Source organism: Zea mays, chromosome 5 (assembly GCF_902167145.1).
Source record: "Zea mays cultivar B73 chromosome 5, Zm-B73-REFERENCE-NAM-5.0, whole genome shotgun sequence".
Lineage (NCBI taxonomy): Eukaryota > Viridiplantae > Streptophyta > Magnoliopsida > Poales > Poaceae > Zea > Zea mays.
The window spans coordinates 3,104,393-3,120,647 of record NC_050100.1 but is presented as its reverse complement, the minus strand read 5'-3'; the positions used below and the strand labels follow the sequence as shown (position 1 = coordinate 3,120,647).

The following is a 16,255-nucleotide window of genomic DNA, read 5'->3' as shown; positions in this document are numbered from 1 at the left end:
TAAATTAGACAGTTTATATAATAAACAGAAACATAGAATAATATGAATTTTAGATCAATGAGACAATCCAATGCATACGTCATGACTCACAAGTGTTTGTGAACTTGAACTCTAAAGCTTGATACAGAACGGATAATGTTTGGGAGAGGCAACCATTCCCTAACAAAATGAACAAATGCTAGAGAATATAGGAAATCTGTGTATTAGTTTTTGAACTGAACAGGCTAAGAGTACCAAAAAGGTTGATGAACACAATCCATTTCTTAACAACATGTAAAATTTTTTAACAAGTTTATGGTAGCAATACAATATATCGACCAAAAGTCGAGTTACTAAGGAAAACTTTGCTTCACCATAATTGACAACTGTCACAACATAAAATAGAGAATCATGCTCCACCGCACTCAAACATTCTTGATTCTCAGCATAAGTTCAGGTAGCCATCTCCAGTATTCTGCATTACGATGGTACAGTGGTTTATGAATGCCTTTAAACTGGACCCGTTGCTCCAAATTATAGGTCATTTAATCTTGGTTATAATCTTGGTTCTAAGTCAGACTTCTCTAATTCTAACCAAGTTTTTAGAAAAATATTTCTAACATGTACATCTCCTTAAAATGTATTGGCATTTGAAACCTAAAATTTTCAGAACGAATTTGTGGTCAAAACAACACGCACCAACATTAGGGAGTGGTGAGAAGCCGCGAATGCATACTTCTTAAACACATCTATAAAATTAGGTTCTAAGCCAAAGGAAGTGACACTTATGTTTGTTGGAATCAACATTAGATTATCATAAGTAGTCTATCAGTGCATAGAGAAATTTTAAATGCATCTAAGGTGAGAAAGCTGCACACAAGTGGAGGATCAAAAAGTTGGCATTAGCAGAAATTGTCTTCCAGACGGTATTGTTGCTGATATGTTAAGCAGATTTGTTGAGCAGAACACTGCCAAATTTAAATAGATGCATAATCAATGTAGAGGGAAACACGCATTTTAACTGCAGACTGCAGTGGTGCTTACCGCTTGGAGCCTACACTGAGGGTTCTTACAGTAAAAAAATATCTAGATGTTATATTAGCAGCATAATATGGAGGAGCGCCCGGCTTTAGTACCACCTCGCTAGCCGGAGGGGGCCGTGGTGAGCTTATAAGTGAGATTTTCCCTCCTCTCACAGCCCGGGTTTTGAGAGCGAGTGAAGGGGCTCGCTTGTGTTAGCCCACGAGCGCCGGGAAACGCCCAAAGGTGTAGCGTTGAGTGGGCTAGGCCGGGAAGGTCGCTGACAATTGGTATCAGAGGCAGACAGTCGCCATACCGCCCGAAAAGGGGGATGGGATGTCAGGAGCCTAGCCGTTAGCGCCCGGCTTTAGTACCACCTCGCTAGCCGGAGGGGGCCGTGGTGAGCTTATAAGTGAGATTTCCCCTCCTCTCACAGCCCGGGTTTTGAGAGCGAGTGAAGGGGCTCGCTTGTGTTAGCCCACGAGCGCCGGGAAACGCCCAAAGGTGGGCACGATAGGGGCCCTCTGCATAGGAACAAAAGGAGCTGATCAAAATGCATCGACAAGGCTTATCTGTAAGTGTAGATAATAGTAACAGGAATAGGACAACAAAGCAATCTAGACACCGGAAGGTGGCCTCATTAACAACTTGGTTCTCGAGTCGAGGGCGAACCTTGTTACGACACTGTTGGCCCCAAAGTGGTTCTGAAATATATTCCATGATAAAATCAATCCCATCAGCACTGAATACAAACTGTATTTTCTAAAATATTCTTTTAGAGAAGAAAGCATGACAATCCACAAGTTTAAACTAATTCTTGTGAAAAGCCAACATAAACATTAGTTTGCAATCAACGTTTAGGAAGGTTTACTTTTTCTCAATATTTTTAATGTTGTAAGGTGATCTTATGACATGGTCAAATAAGAGTGCCCAATAATGACGCCTTAAATGATACTTGATGATGCAAATGGTGGTTGTTCTTTCTTCAATCAGTTCCTTCAATAAAGCAAAAAACAAAATATATAGTCTTCAAAATCAATTCAATAATACATTATATACCCACTAAATACTACAGAATTCATGGTTTCATTCGGTAATGCATGAAATAACTTTCTGACTGGAATAGTCTGAATGCTAACATCCTGGTTTGAGAGAACAAAACATGGTAAACAGAACACATATACTTTAGCTAAAAGTTAAAGGAATACTGCTTCATCTAATGAAACATGGTACTCATACAGGATGCATGTAGCTCATATGCCTTTGTTTCTTACAGTTGAATAAAAAGTGTTCAGGAAAGTCATTAGCAAAACTTAGTAGGGATGATGTTATGCAAACATGAACAAATTACTGCTATACCAATTAGTGTTGATACCTTGTTGAGCTCGCTCTGCCGCCGTGGCTCTCTAGTCCGTAGCAAGCGGAAGCTCGGGATCCACCCCGAAGTCCCAACGCTTGGGCGTAGGTGGTCTATGGGCGAAAACACTGCGCGACGGTACGCTGAGAACAACGTGGTCATCTCCATCCCTGGCACGGTGTGTGCAGCCTTTTCCGCCGCGTCCCGTTGAGCCATCAGCCATGGCAGCGTTAAGCACTTAGTCGAGCTCCTTCTGCGCACAAATCGTTGCCGCGCGGCCTGGGTCTGGTGGCGGTGGTAGTCAACGTTGGTGTCGAATGCCGGGAGATTGACAAGGAAGAAAATGACGTCGCTGGGGTGGGGGCGGGAGGCGTTAGGGTTGCTACACTGGCAGAGCAGCGCCAACGCGATGCGGCGGGGGGGGGGGGGGGCTACCTTGTCGACGGCCTCGGCGTGGGCTGCCTTCTCGGTGAAGCGGTCCTCGAAGGGGACGAGCTCGCCGGGCTCGAACCACCCGTGCTCTTGTCGCCGAAGAAGACGACCAGGATGAACCCGTCGCGGTAGCCGCGGTGTACCTCATCGTCATCGATGAGACGGTGAGCCTGACTTTGTAGATGTGGCCAGGCCACCACGGGTGCGACCGTGCGACCATATTGCCGAAGTGGGGGGGCGTCATTCTCCCACACGGTGCTACCTCCGCCAGCAGGGATCACGTGGAGGGGCACAAAAAACATAGATCTGGATGCAGGGCTGGTCCTCGATCGGTCTGGGCTTGGGCAAGAGGAGGGCGACTCCGAGATCTCAGAGGAAGGAGGGCATTCCTGACGGGACGAAGAAAGAGAAACTGAAAAAAGACGAGGACAGAGAACTGTGCTATGTACGCTGTTCTCTGTACTGTCAGCGGCAGTGTTGGCTTTTTCCCATAGCCACGCGTCGGCACCAGCTAAGGGCAAATCTCCGTGAAACGTGGGGAGGAGCTCAAACCCCATGGGGTTTTAATAATAGAGATTTTTGTAATGCCCATCTGCAGCCAAACTGTACTGTGTTCAGCTGGCCTGAAGCTTGTCTGCTGAGAAAACGGAATTCAGAGTCACTCTATGGACAGGGCCCAGGAAGGTCGTCTGTGCATACATTCAAGGTAACTCGAGCAAAGAACTGTGGCATACAAAGCTGTGCAGAATAATGTCAATTAGGTTATAAATAAAACCTATCTCGAACAATGTACATAGACAGAAGAATGTAAGCTATAGGTGGCACTCAAGATCAATCGGCGTCATTTTCAAGTGCCGAAGTACTGAACTGTAGATAATACCAGAGCATATATTATCATAAGAATGTAGGCACTCAGATCAACTGGCCAGCATTTCCTGAAGCGCAAATACATACGAGACCAGAAACTTGAAGAGATGTTTATATAAAACAGATATCTGATACACTTCAGTGCAGGCCAAAGTGACAGCCCCGCAGGCCACAGACAACAGAAAACAAGAGAGCTTCCTGAACCAGAGCTAACTATATAATGACCAGATGGATGTTGTGAGCTCTGATCATCGCCATCCTAGTCAATGAAACCACTGGTTTCCTGAGAGTTCTTCACCCGACGCAGAAACGCTTTGTCAATTCTCACATTTGCAGAAACTGCGAACAGCGTCCACTATCTTCTTCCGCGATATTGGTTTTGCCAGGTGAAGATCCATCCCAGCATCGATGGCCTTCTGCAGATCCTCCTCCATGTCGTGCGCGGTCAAAGCGATGATCGGAGCATGAATTCCGTAGCGTTGTTCTTCCTCGCGGATGAGTTTCGTCGCTTCATAGCCATCCATACCGGGCATCTAAAAACAAACAAGGAATACTACAGGTGTCAGGCAATCATCAGACGGAGCTTTGCACATGCAGAGGTAAAAAAGTTTTGGTTGAACAAACCTGGCAATCCATGAAGATGACATGGTAGGGCAAGGACACTATATCCTCTTCTGAAGCATTGGCTTGCTCAAGAGCTTCTCTGAGCAAGTTCACAGCCATAGTTCCATTTTGAGCTACTGTGACAAATGCTCCAAGCTGGTTCATGATTTTCCTTTGGATTGATTGCAGCACTAGATTGTCTTCAGCCAGCAAGATTCGCATCCCGGCTAGCGGCTTATCATCTCCAGGCTTCTGAGCCAAGCATGAAGCTTCAGTTGATGCAACAGTGTCTTCCACGCAAGGAACAACAACATCCGGCAAATCTTGTTGCTGGCTGTTCCCAGCAATCTCAGGGCCAACATGGGAAGACTGTGCCTGTGCATCTAAAACTTGGAGGTCTCTCAGGGTCATAAGGAGAGTGAACTGGCGAGACCCGTGCACTGGCTTTCGCAAAACGAGATCGCAGCCCATGTCCTTGAGCCTCCTCAGATCATTGGAAGGGGTCTTGATATCCTCGAGCAGAACAACTTTGCATGGGGCTTGATGCTTGATCCTGGAAAGCTTGGCCATCTCCTGGCAAATTTCTTCCGTTTCACCACCGGACACGTCGATGACAACAAGGATACCGGAAGGAATCCCCCCGAGGATGGCTCTCCTAGGACTAGAGTTGTTCCTCAACAGGTTCACCATCTCCTTGGAGCTGAAGCACCGGTCGGCGCTGCCGCATTCCGCGGTAGCGGTGGCCGTGCTATTGCTCTGCACCTTCTCCAAGGTGGAACCGATGAACTCGGCTTGCGGAACCAGCCAGACCTTGACCTCGATGCTCTCCATCCACGTCTGCAGGATCCTCCTGGTTTCATACCCATGAACGTAGAGAACGCAGTGCACGCCCTTGAAGTTGCTGGCTTCTTGAAACGCTGAGGCTATGGAAATGGAGCGGTTCAGGGTGCCTAATGGAACCGACGGTCCTTCTTCTATGTCTTGAGGCTGTTGCACCTCGCTTATCCTCAGGAGCACGTTGAACGCGAAGCATGTTCCCCTTTCTCCGGGCTCTTTGTCCTTGATGCTAATCTCTCCTCCCATCAGACGTACCTGCGATCAAGATCAACATAGATCATCGAAAAAATGAACAGGAGATACATATATGTACATACTCATAGTACATATATTTGAGTGGTAACTTACAAAGGATTGCACGATTCCGAGCCCCAAGCCCGTGCCGCCTTGGCCATTGTTCACCTGAACATAGTTCTCGAACACGGACATCTTCTTCTCCTGGGGGATCCCAATGCCAGTGTCGACCACTTCAAAGTAAAACTCAACCAAATTGGGGTCATTCTGCACATGATCCTGGTCACCAGGACGCTTCCTTGCCCTGAACAAGCATCCCAAGAAGCCGCCGCCGCCGTGCCGTGGGTGCACAAACCTTGACGGAGCTCTGACATTGCTCCCGGTGATCGGTCGGGTCGCCCAGCTCCGAAGGACGACGTGACCTTCATCGGTGAACTTGAGGGCGTTGCCGAGTAGGTTGTCTAGGATCTGCTTGAGGCGCTTGCTGTCCCCGAGGACAGCCGCGCATCTCAGGACTGAGAAGTCGCAGGGGTCCCAGACCACCTCGACTCCCCGCCGGACGCCTGTCACGTAGGCCATGTCCACCGACTCCTGCAGGACGTCTGCCATGCTGAACTCGGCTTCCTCTAGCTGCATCTTCCCCGACTCCACCTTGCTTGTGTCTAGAATTGAGTTCAGGATATCTGCGGAAAACAAATCGAGCATATCCATCAACATAACCTACTAATTTTGTTCTTTCTGCAAATAATATACAACAGCTAGCCCTGTTTGGTTAGATAATCTGTAGCTGGCACCTTTCCTACTATAGAATGTTTTAATTGATGAACTATATTAGCAACATTAATCCTTCCTATTGTAGCTGAGAAAATACGGTAGATGACAGATCCTACATTTTTTCTTAGTATTAACTGGTAGACCATATGTAACACTAGAAACATCATATTAGTCACAGCAATATTCCTACTTTACTAGCTAGATGACGACGAGCAAAGCTTGATGGAAATTATTAATTAACTCCATAATAAGAGTCTATGGTGGTGGACTAACCGAACAACTTGTTGGTGCAGACACCCATCTGATCGAGGTTTTCCATGACGGCGGGGAGCGACTGCGCCTCCTGACGGGACATGTCCACGAGCCCGGCGATGGCGGACAGCGCGGACCGGATGTCGTGGCTAGCGCTGGCAAAGGCATTGCTCTTATTCATGCTCTTGCGCTCTGCCTGCCGCAGCGCCTCCTTCTGCCGGGCCAGGTCGACGTTCAGCGCCATCTCCCGCGCCGCCGCCCGCCGCAGCGCCCGCACCGCGACGGCGCACAACACCGCGGCCACCAGCACCAGGGCGCTCGCAAAGACAATCACGGCGGGGATGCACAACGCCTGGAGCATGTGGCCCTGCATCGGGGAGCGGAGTAGTGGCTGCGGAGGACGATGACAGTGTCAGGCAGGAAACATGCGTGCATATGTTACTGTTAATACACATGTGTATCGTATCAGCATTTATCATGGATCGAAAGGTTATTGGAAAAATTATGATTGATTGGTTTCCTTCCTTGTGATTTCCTTTAGTGCAAGATTAGTTTCCTTTCTACTGTCTGAAGCGCAAATGCATAGACCAAAGTAACAACAGCCAATGAACAAACAGTTCCCCGTGTATTTTTTGGTATGAGGGCGAGAGATCAGCGCTGTGCTGTGCTGCCACCTTCCCCCACTTGGGTGGGCGTCCTCCCTGTCGCTCTCGGCAGACGGCGTGGCCTGGTGGTACGTGAGTATGTCGTCCGCGCGCACCGCATCGGCAGACCACGCTGGAGCCGTCGTCGTCGTCTTCGCCGAGTTTGTGGCGTCGGCGGCTGGCCTGGCCGGCCTAGCGTTACCATGCTTTGCCACCGATGTGTTCAGGTGCGGACTTTTGGAAACGGGGTGAGGAGGGTTGCAAATTCGAAAGCCGGCTAAAATCATTAACAAGGTCAAGGTCGTCTCCCCTGCCAACAAAACAAACGTCGCCATCAATTTGCTAATGGATTCATTAACTGAGACTTCCTATATATGACGAGTAGCCGACAATTATATTACACGTACCGTTGTGTGGGGAAAAAAAATTATCCGCCCTATATATTCTGTCGACAAAACCTTAGTACGGTCCATCAGATTACATCAAGAGCGACCCTAGCAGGTTTGGGTCTTCGTTACCTACAAGGCAGGTTAGGCAGACGGCAGTGAACACGTTAGCATGCAACGTTTCCGACGTGGCGACGTCCTTTGCCTGACGAAGCCTCGTGCTGGCCTAGACTAGAAGGCACTGCAAAGTTTTAGGGCATGTTGGCCTAGCTTGACCCCTCTCCCGAGTTCTTGATCCACCGTGGTGCGCAAACCAGTGAGTCAACCCTTTTTTTTTGCAGGCAAACAATCCTAGAGCAGATAGTCCGAAATGGGACAGCGCATCATCTGATATAGATCTCGATCTTCATCCAGACAATGGAAACAGAAATGGAGCACAGCACCACTAATCCATCAGCATCGTCTGACTTGGCACCATTCTATTCTAACTCCACCCAAGAACATTCACATCTGGTGACGATGCGATCAAGTCAACAACATTCACGCGTTCGACTAGTACAATCTGAATGAATCAGGAGGCTGCCTGACAGAGGAAGAGGATAACTGCTCCTAGTTTACGGGGGGTAAAAAAGGGGAAAAAAGTTGAGTTGTTCAGCCTGCCCTGTCGAACTTCCAGTCACAACTAACAGAGCACACACATCACAGCAGGATAGTGTGCTCAGCACAACTAAGTAAACACTTTAGCAAGGCTGAACACTCAGCAGAACTTCCAGTGATTGTTGCAGTTCACGCATGTGACGAACGTCGTCATCGGTTCATCAGCACTCCGAGTCTGCAGCTGGTAGTAAGTCGTCTTCCGCTGCCCACATCTGGCACACTTGAACTGGTCCGTCGTCGCCTTTGGTGCCGCTCCACGCTCGCAGTCGAACAGAGCCTTCTCCTTGATCTGCATGTTCTCTTGCTTCCTTGCGTCGCTAGCCATCTCATCAGGGGGTATGTCTGGAAGCCTCTCCGGCGCCACTAGACCGATGAGGACCCTCCTCCGGAAATCGGTATTGTTTTCAGCCCTCAGGTTGAACATGATTGACCTGTATTTCGCCCTGTGAGTCCCAGTGGAAGGTCCAAGCCTCTCGAATAGTGCAGACTCTACTGTCACGGCAACCCTGTATGGGTCGCATGCCTCGACTTCATCCAAGATGTTTTTCACTTCGTCTCTGTCATCATCACTAGTCTCTCTGGAAACACTTACAAAGGCTTCAGCAAGTAGTTCCCGGATTTTATCTCGGGTAGGATCATTGCATTTGACAAGAGATGTAAGCTTTGGGTGGCCATTGGGGACGGATGCTGGCCTCTTCGAGTCAGGAGTCCTTATGACTTCTTTGGATACCCTTTCCACCTTCACAGATTGAGCTTTGGAACCATTACTAGTAGTCTTCTCAACTTTGACATTGTTAGGCTTCTGACCCCTAACATCCACATCTCTTTTCTCAAGCTTCATGCTTGCTGATGCAGAGTTCTTTTCAATCTTCACGGGCCTCACCTTCTCAACCTTTCCTGAAGAGTCACTTGATCTTTCATTCTCTGAGCCGCCATTTTTCTTTCCTGACTCTTCAAGGACAACCTTTTTCCAGTACCCAAAAAGGTCTGCAGCAACTGCTTGAATGCCTGAGTGAGGATGCTTAGTAAGGGGTCGAAGGCGTTTGCCAACCTGACAAAACAACATAGCGTGTAAGCACTGCAACCTAATAAGCGGCATAAAAACAGACAGAAACCAATATATCTATTTTAAAAACCAGTAAACAGGCCAAAACAAAAGGAAGAAGTTCAAACCTAAGTATAAGGTAATATGTTTTATGTGCCAACATCGTTTTAGTCAATAATTCAGTTAAAAATATATCACGAGTTCTGCCGAAAGTTCCTAGGCCGACGGGTTCAAGGAATGGGGGCAGCAGGTTCGAGAGTCGACACTTGAAAAAAAAACATGGTACACGGGGAGTATACCTCTATGGGACGTGAATCCTAGATTTGGTACGTGAATCGAGTCCAATGGGTCGATGATTCTGGGTCGACACCTTGGGTCCAGAGTCGCGATCCAAGATAATAAATATTAAATAACATCATCTATATTCAAAACACTTCTAACCATGCCTCGTATACCCTCCTATATACCCCACCTTATAATTTTTATACCCTCCTCTATACCCCACTTTCTATTTTTTTCTAATATTTTCCTATTTTGTTTTTATTTACTATATCCAACCGTTTCTATCCATTCTCGAGATCTCCTTCCTCATATCCTATGTTCCTCCACCCAGCACTGCCACCCTTCTCCAAGTCGCCGCCATCCTCTAGGCCACCACCCCCGCAGATTGTGGCTCATCCACGTTGCCTACGCTGACGCTCAAGAGACACTAAGGGGGGATGTGACAACGACCTCCCGCTGAATCCGGTCCGTCACCACCAGATTTCCTCATCCTTCTCCGCCATTAGCAAACAGCGACCGACTATCCTCATCGATGACAACCCACTGGTGTTGATGACATCCCCGTCGATCGTGGCCCATGAAATTTTGGTACATGTCTCTTCTCCATGCCAATTTGTAATGGTACTGCGACCTTCTTTCATTTGAGATGATGATCTAGGGACCAAGGTGACCTCAACCCGTGATTTGGGACGACAATACCGAGTCACGGAACACGGCCTCGACCCTGTATCCTGTGACTATGGTTCTCCCTATCACAATATGTATACACCTTATTGGTTGGGGGAGCGGAGCGGTGCTGGGAGGGGGGATTCCATAATTGAATGTTATGTAATAAGATTTGCTTTGCCAAAAATATATAGAAGTTTAAACTGTGTAACTTGCTTCCTGAATCAGAGCAACCAATATAATAAGAACCATATTAGACATTGAAACGTTCGTGTTCCGCAAGCTTTCCCCACAAAATCCGCAAACGACAAAACAACTAGATTCAAGTAACTTCTTTTAAAATCATTACTACTAGAATCAACAAAACCCGCAAACGACAAAATAACCGTTTGCTTCGCCTTGTTTCCCGCCAAATCAGAATTCTGTACACAGACTGAATCAAATACAAGCCATTGTGCACAATTCATGTTCAACAGTGTGTTGACAATGATATTGAATCACAGACTAAACAAAAGTTTGTGCCTGGAACACCACACGTCCACTACAGTTTGCAGAATACCAGTGAAGATTAAACCAATACCAAAAATGACCTATTTTCCATATCGACCACAGTGGAGTTCCAACAAATTAAATTCAGGACGCAAACCTCAACACAACGCATATCTATGAGGCACGAACTGTGTCATTTAAAAAGATCCCAGCCACCAACCCCTGGCTACAAAATTTCCTAAAACTGGAAGCCCCCTAACAAAAGCATCAAAATTAGCAGAAAAAGGAGAATGAATCATATACCTATCCAGTATCCACCCAAAATAGAGACAGGAACTCAATAGATCTAGTTCCAAACGAAGGCCCTGTTTCTTGCGCGCGTCTACCCGGCGTCGTCTTAGAGGAGAGGGAGGGGAAACAGGCCGTCGATTCGACGAGGCATATCTACAGCAGACCCAAAACCAATGAGACATCGCCTACAGTGATATTGCCGCCACCGCACGCATCGGCCGGGAACGTGGATTCCTCCGCCACCAAAACAATCAGCCAATCTAACCGGGGCAGGCGGCCGCTGACCTGCGTCGAGACGAGGATGTCGGTGTTGACGCGAATGTCGCGCAGCCGCCGCAGCGCGTCGAGGCAGCGGCCAGCCTCCGGCGAGTTGCCGTCCCCTGCCGCCTCGTCGGCCGCCTTCTTGGCCGCGTCAAACGTCTCTAGAAGCTCCCTGTCCATGGCTTCGGCGTCGGGGCGGCGCAGCCTAGCCGGCGAGGCCGGATCAAAACCCTAGCTCCTCCGCCGCCGCCGTCGCTCCCGCTCGCTATCCTGTGTGTGGCGTGGCCTGGTGTGGAGGGCGAGGCAGACGGGGAGAGAGAAAAGAGGTCAGATTTGGGCGGAGGGAGGCCTTTATAGCGGGTAAGCGGCTCACGGCGCGAGCGGCTGTCACCTGTCAGAGCCCGCCGTTGATTCGGAGGCGGATTGTTCTGGAACGACACCGATCGGACGGTCTAGGAGGCGACACGTGGCTGTTAAGTTGTTGGAAACCAGGGTGCTGCTGCTGCAGTCCTAGAGACATGACGGGTGAACTGCTAACCTCAGGAATGTTTGGCCCAGATAACCCTACGATTTTCCCCGTTCGTGTAATCAGTGACGTCACGCGTTTCCGCAACTGGTTGGATTGATGAAAGGAGAAAGTACAGATTTTTTGGGTCATGCTCACAAGTAGGGATGGTTTTCATATTTTTTAGTCGGGACCAAAACAAAAACCATCGGTTGATAATACGGGATCGGAATTGTCAGTTATTCGAAAACGATAAATTATAGTCGAAAAGATAAATATTTTATAGTTTTCAAAAAACATAATAAAAATATAATAAAGTGATGTATAGCCTAACTTTTAAGATACAAAAATACACAAACAATTATTTTCATCATTCATATTAGTTAGAGTAATTATAAATTTTTATTTTCGCTTATTCATTCACTTGAATCTAACAAAAGTCTCTAACTTGAATAAATTATATGCTAGATCTATATCATATTATATAAAAATGGTATCATCGAGACTCGAAAACGAAAACGAGAAATAGCTAAATCGTTTTCGTACCGTTTCTAATCAGTTTCAGAACAATTCGGAAATGATCAAGAAAAAAACAGTATTCGAAACGGGACGGTACGAGAATTTCTCGTCCCGTTTTCATCCCTACTCACAAGTTCTGTCTCCTTTATACAAAAGGAGAAAAAAGGGCAAAGTAAACATAATCTGAAAATGACTTTGTAAGCTACAATACCTCTGATGGAACTACAGCAGAGAAAAGAGAAGAAAAGAAATCACAGGAACTGAAGAAAACAAAGGGCATGAGTTTGTAAGCTACAATACCTTTTGTTCTTGCGGTAGATGGGCCGAAGAATTCCAGTGGGCACTTCCACCATCCCCTACAGGCTGCTGCAGCCTGCAACTGTTTAATGGGCTCATATAGGATCTCACTTCTAGAAGCCCAAAACTAGGCCAGTCATAAACCTCAGCAAGGATAAAGCCCACTAGGGTTCCCGGGCTAGTATAAAAAGCTGTTCTTCTCCCCTCATCGCATACGGCATACCACACTAGAGCCGCCGCCGCCGCCGTTTCGCGCACCGTACCCTAGCCCTCGTCAGCGGCGGCTTCGAGCTCATCCAGCCATGGTGAGTTCTTCGAGACCAATCTCCCTTCTCGCCGACGTTGCCGTCTAACCTTTGTTGTTGTCTGGTTGCCGCCGCAGACGTTCAAGCGGAGGAATGGCGGACGCAACAAGCACGGGCGCGGCCACGTCAAGTACATCCGCTGCTCCAACTGCGCCAAGTGCTGCCCCAAGGTAACACTTCCCTTCCCATAGAGCGCGGTTGTTTGTGATGGATGAATCGGGCCGTTGTTAGCTGCAGGGAAAGTGGTATTCTCGAGTCTAGACCTCTCGTTCACACATTGTTTAGTCGCTATATAGGTTGATAGCTCTCACGATCACGGTACATGCAAAAAAAAATCCATGTTATTATTGGGTACCTGTACTTTCCGATAAAACAACTCCTGAGTTGCCCAAATATATTTCATGTTTGTATTAACTATACTAATTTTGTGGCATAAATGTTAGTTCATTTTTCTACAAAGTTTTGCCAAAATATTAAAAATCTTTGACTAGGACAACTCTGGATGTTAAGTTGCTTAGGATTTAGGGACAGAATAAGTACTATGTTATTAATGAAACGTGGAAAGATCCCTATATTGACATGGAACTTATATGCTCTTATTTGTCACTTCTGTTGTTGATTTATTTCAATTTCACTTCTAGTTACATACTTGCATTGGGCTGAATCTCATCATGTTATTAATGTATGTACATGCATAGCTGCAGTTCTGTTGTTTTATGTGTTGTCGCCTTGGTTCTCTCTAACAGAAATGTTATGAATTGTGTCTGGGTAATATTGAAACCAGATACAATGTGCTCAGACATGTTTGACTTGCATTGCAACATTAGAACTTAATTTTGCTCTGAACTGTGTATGTTGTAGAAGATATATGATGTTTGCTGTACTTGCAGGATAAGGCTATCAAGCGGTTCTTGGTGAGGAACATTGTTGAGCAGGCTGCCGTGAGAGATGTGCAGGAGGCCTGTGTACATGATGGTACTGTAGATATCCTTATTTCTTGCATGATTTAATTTAATTTAACTGTAGGTTGACCAGAGAAATTGTCCTAACATGTTCATTTGGACAGGATATGTTCTACCCAAATTGTATGCAAAGGTTCATCACTGTGTCTCATGTGCAATCCATGCGCACATTGTCCGGGTCCGCTCTCGTGAGAACAGGAGGAACCGTGAGCCCCCGCAGCGCTTCAGACGCCGGGTATAATTCTGTCACATGCCTTTCTTTTTAATCATATGGGTTGTATCTTGTATTTTTGTCTGAACTTGATTGTTTCCGGATAACTATTGAAAGTTGTGCGACCACATACTCTTAGTGTTATAATGTTGTCGCTTTTATAGGCGTTGCATTCGATGTGTTATATCACAATGGATGCGTCAACAGAAGCGTACATAAACATGTGTTGGTGCATTGCAGTCTTATGTGTTATGCCTGACTTTTAGTACAGTCATTACTTGAATGCACGCATTGGAATATAATTTTTGCACATATTGGCATGTCTCTATTTGTCCACTTTCCTGTAGTATTGCATATTTACTTGGTACTTGATAAAGCAATTTCTGGTGCCTTGCTTTGTGTGAGATGTAAAAATGTTCTATTATCGCTTTTATAGGCGTTGCATTCACTGCATATATTGCAATGGATGCGTCAACGAAAGCGTAGATAAACATTTGTTGGTGCGCTGCAGACTTGTATGTGATGACTGAATTTATTGTTCAGTCATAACTTCTTGAAGGCACACATTTTGATATAAGTTTCATACTTTTACATTGAGTAGTTGGTATGGTTTGCGGTAACACCCTATTTATTTTCACTCTATAAATCAATTACATGTGACATGTTTCCTTGCTTCGAAGACCACAAGTCTGGACTAGTATCGAATGCCTTGGAACTGAATGGTTTATCGATTATGATTTCCACCCTTCTGTCAGCCATAGCCCATAGCTGTTGGACTTTTATTTTTTTAATTACAAATAAAATGGTAGTTTTCAGACAGGTGCCCTGCTTTGTCTGATATTTGCCTGATTTGCAAATGAACATAGTCAGTATGCCATGATCTTTTATTATGCAAACTGATGGTTCTGTTAACTTTCCTTACAGGATGATGGCCCAAGGCCTGGTCAGGGCCCGCCGCGCCCAGGCGGTGCAGCTCCTGCAGCTGCAGCTGCTGCTGCTCCTCGTACCTAAGTTCTGGAATTAGTTTCGGGGCTTAGTTTTGTGAAACATTACCTGTTTTGAGAAACCATTGTTACTGTATCCCCTTGATGTCAAACTTTTTAGCACAATTTGTGGTTCTGAAAAGGTTGGTTGAATGTTGCAGCTAATGGTTGAATGTACTAGAGCTAATGGTGCCGCTAAAATTAGCTAAGGACATCTAAACAGTATAGCTAATAGTCCAGGAGCTAATGGTAACTGCACTGTGAGCAACAAGAGCTGTCCTCCGAACACTGCTCTTCTAAATGCTGCGGATCGCATAGTCCACTCAAAATCCAACCGTTCAATCCTAACTGAGTCTGAGTCTGTGATACAGCTAGGCTCCAAATCATAACCTAACTAGGAAAAACAGTAAATCAGTTGCTGTGATACAGCTATGCTCCAAATCATAACCTAACTAGAAAAAACAGTATATCAGATGCACATGAGGACATGATCATCAATCTTAGATTCAACGTGCCCCTCTCCTCCCCGTCATGTATAGAAAGTCGCATATACATCAAATACGCTCCCATCTCCTTAACCAAACACAGAAAAATGTTTTGCTAGTGGAAAATAATACTTTACTCTAGTGCCAGTCAAACTGGACATGGTGTTGTGGTTCATTTTGGTTCTTATGTTGTGTTTGGTTGGAGAGTTAATTAGAATGAACCCGCTTCATTCTAATTTTTGAAACGTGCAGTAACATGATATGATGAACTAATCAGTAGCTTGATCTCAGGCGTCACAATGCTTGATGGGACGTTTTTGCGGCCAAGAGCGTCGATACTGGAGTGCGCGTAATACAGACAAACGGACGATCTCGTCGCCATAATTTTCTGACGAAAACATTCACATGGGCGGCAAAGGTAGCAACGGGATTCGAGTGGACGGCCTGTAAACAAAAAAAAAAAAAGAGTAGCGAGAAGATGATGGACTAGCTCATTTCTTGTGACTATAAAAGGAGGAGCCTGGAGTCTTCAACGAGGAGGACTTCATGACTTCACGGCTCACAACTTACCTCACTCCCGATATTGACACTCACCTCAATTATACTCAGAGACTTGGGACTCACTCACTCTCTCGACTTGCTTATATCCGCTACTACGAGCACTTAGGTGCAAGATAATACAATCACCCCTCTCCGGTTGGATGTAGGGCCTTCTCTTATCCAAATCCGGATAAATCTTGTGTCTTCGCATCAATCATCCTGAACAAGGGTACACATCACAAAATTACTAGTCGATTAGGACCCCAATTTTCAAAACACCAACAACGGGTGACGGTGGTAAACGAACAACGGGCGCTTGCCTAGACATGGGTCTCACACCTTGGTGCTAGTCGTGGACTTGTAGTTGGGGTA

The 16,255-nt window shown here is 46.3% G+C and overlaps 4 protein-coding genes across 10 annotated transcripts; 1 reads left to right on the top strand and 3 right to left on the bottom strand.

Moving 5' to 3' along the window:
• Positions 1-225: 225 nt before the first annotated feature.
• LOC100276442 (uncharacterized) lies at positions 226-3,229 on the bottom strand. Of its 7 annotated transcripts, none has more exons than XM_035967874.1 (4): positions 2,792-3,223; positions 2,375-2,708; positions 1,672-1,703; positions 226-454 (listed from the first exon to the last, which is right to left on the bottom strand). In XM_035967874.1, exons 1-4 carry the CDS (start codon positions 3,088-3,090, stop codon positions 433-435), a joined length of 687 nt encoding a protein of 228 aa, XP_035823767.1. In that variant the 5' UTR covers positions 3,091-3,223; the 3' UTR covers positions 226-432. The 7 variants fall into 7 exon arrangements, 5 of the variants coding, with proteins under 5 accessions (XP_035823767.1, XP_035823769.1, XP_035823766.1 ...); NR_159930.1 differs by lacking the exon at positions 226-454 and adding an exon at positions 862-1,523 and having other exon boundaries at positions 2,375-2,641; positions 2,792-3,178; NM_001367313.1 differs by lacking the exon at positions 226-454 and adding an exon at positions 862-1,523 and having other exon boundaries at positions 2,792-3,183.
• A 388-nt stretch (positions 3,230-3,617) lies between these two features.
• LOC103625775 (probable histidine kinase 2) lies at positions 3,618-7,308 on the bottom strand. The gene is made up of 4 exons (XM_008646170.3): positions 6,377-7,308; positions 5,444-6,012; positions 4,280-5,350; positions 3,618-4,188 (listed from the first exon to the last, which is right to left on the bottom strand). Exons 1-4 carry the CDS (start codon positions 6,726-6,728, stop codon positions 3,973-3,975), a joined length of 2,208 nt encoding a protein of 735 aa, XP_008644392.1. The 5' UTR covers positions 6,729-7,308; the 3' UTR covers positions 3,618-3,972.
• Positions 7,309-7,827: 519 nt separating this feature from the next.
• Positions 7,828-11,393, bottom strand: LOC100282906 (transcription elongation factor A protein 2). Its single transcript, NM_001369265.1, has 2 exons — positions 11,101-11,393; positions 7,828-9,093 (listed from the first exon to the last, which is right to left on the bottom strand). Exons 1-2 carry the CDS (start codon positions 11,254-11,256, stop codon positions 8,143-8,145), a joined length of 1,107 nt encoding a protein of 368 aa, NP_001356194.1. The 5' UTR covers positions 11,257-11,393; the 3' UTR covers positions 7,828-8,142.
• Positions 11,394-12,580: 1,187 nt separating this feature from the next.
• LOC100193262 (40S ribosomal protein S26-3) lies at positions 12,581-15,000 on the top strand. Its single transcript, NM_001138411.1, is given in 5 exon segments — positions 12,581-12,702; positions 12,780-12,872; positions 13,593-13,677; positions 13,769-13,899; positions 14,800-15,000. Coding segments are annotated over 5 exon segments (399 nt in total). The 5' UTR covers positions 12,581-12,699; the 3' UTR covers positions 14,887-15,000.
• The last annotated feature ends 1,255 nt before the right edge of the window (positions 15,001-16,255 follow it).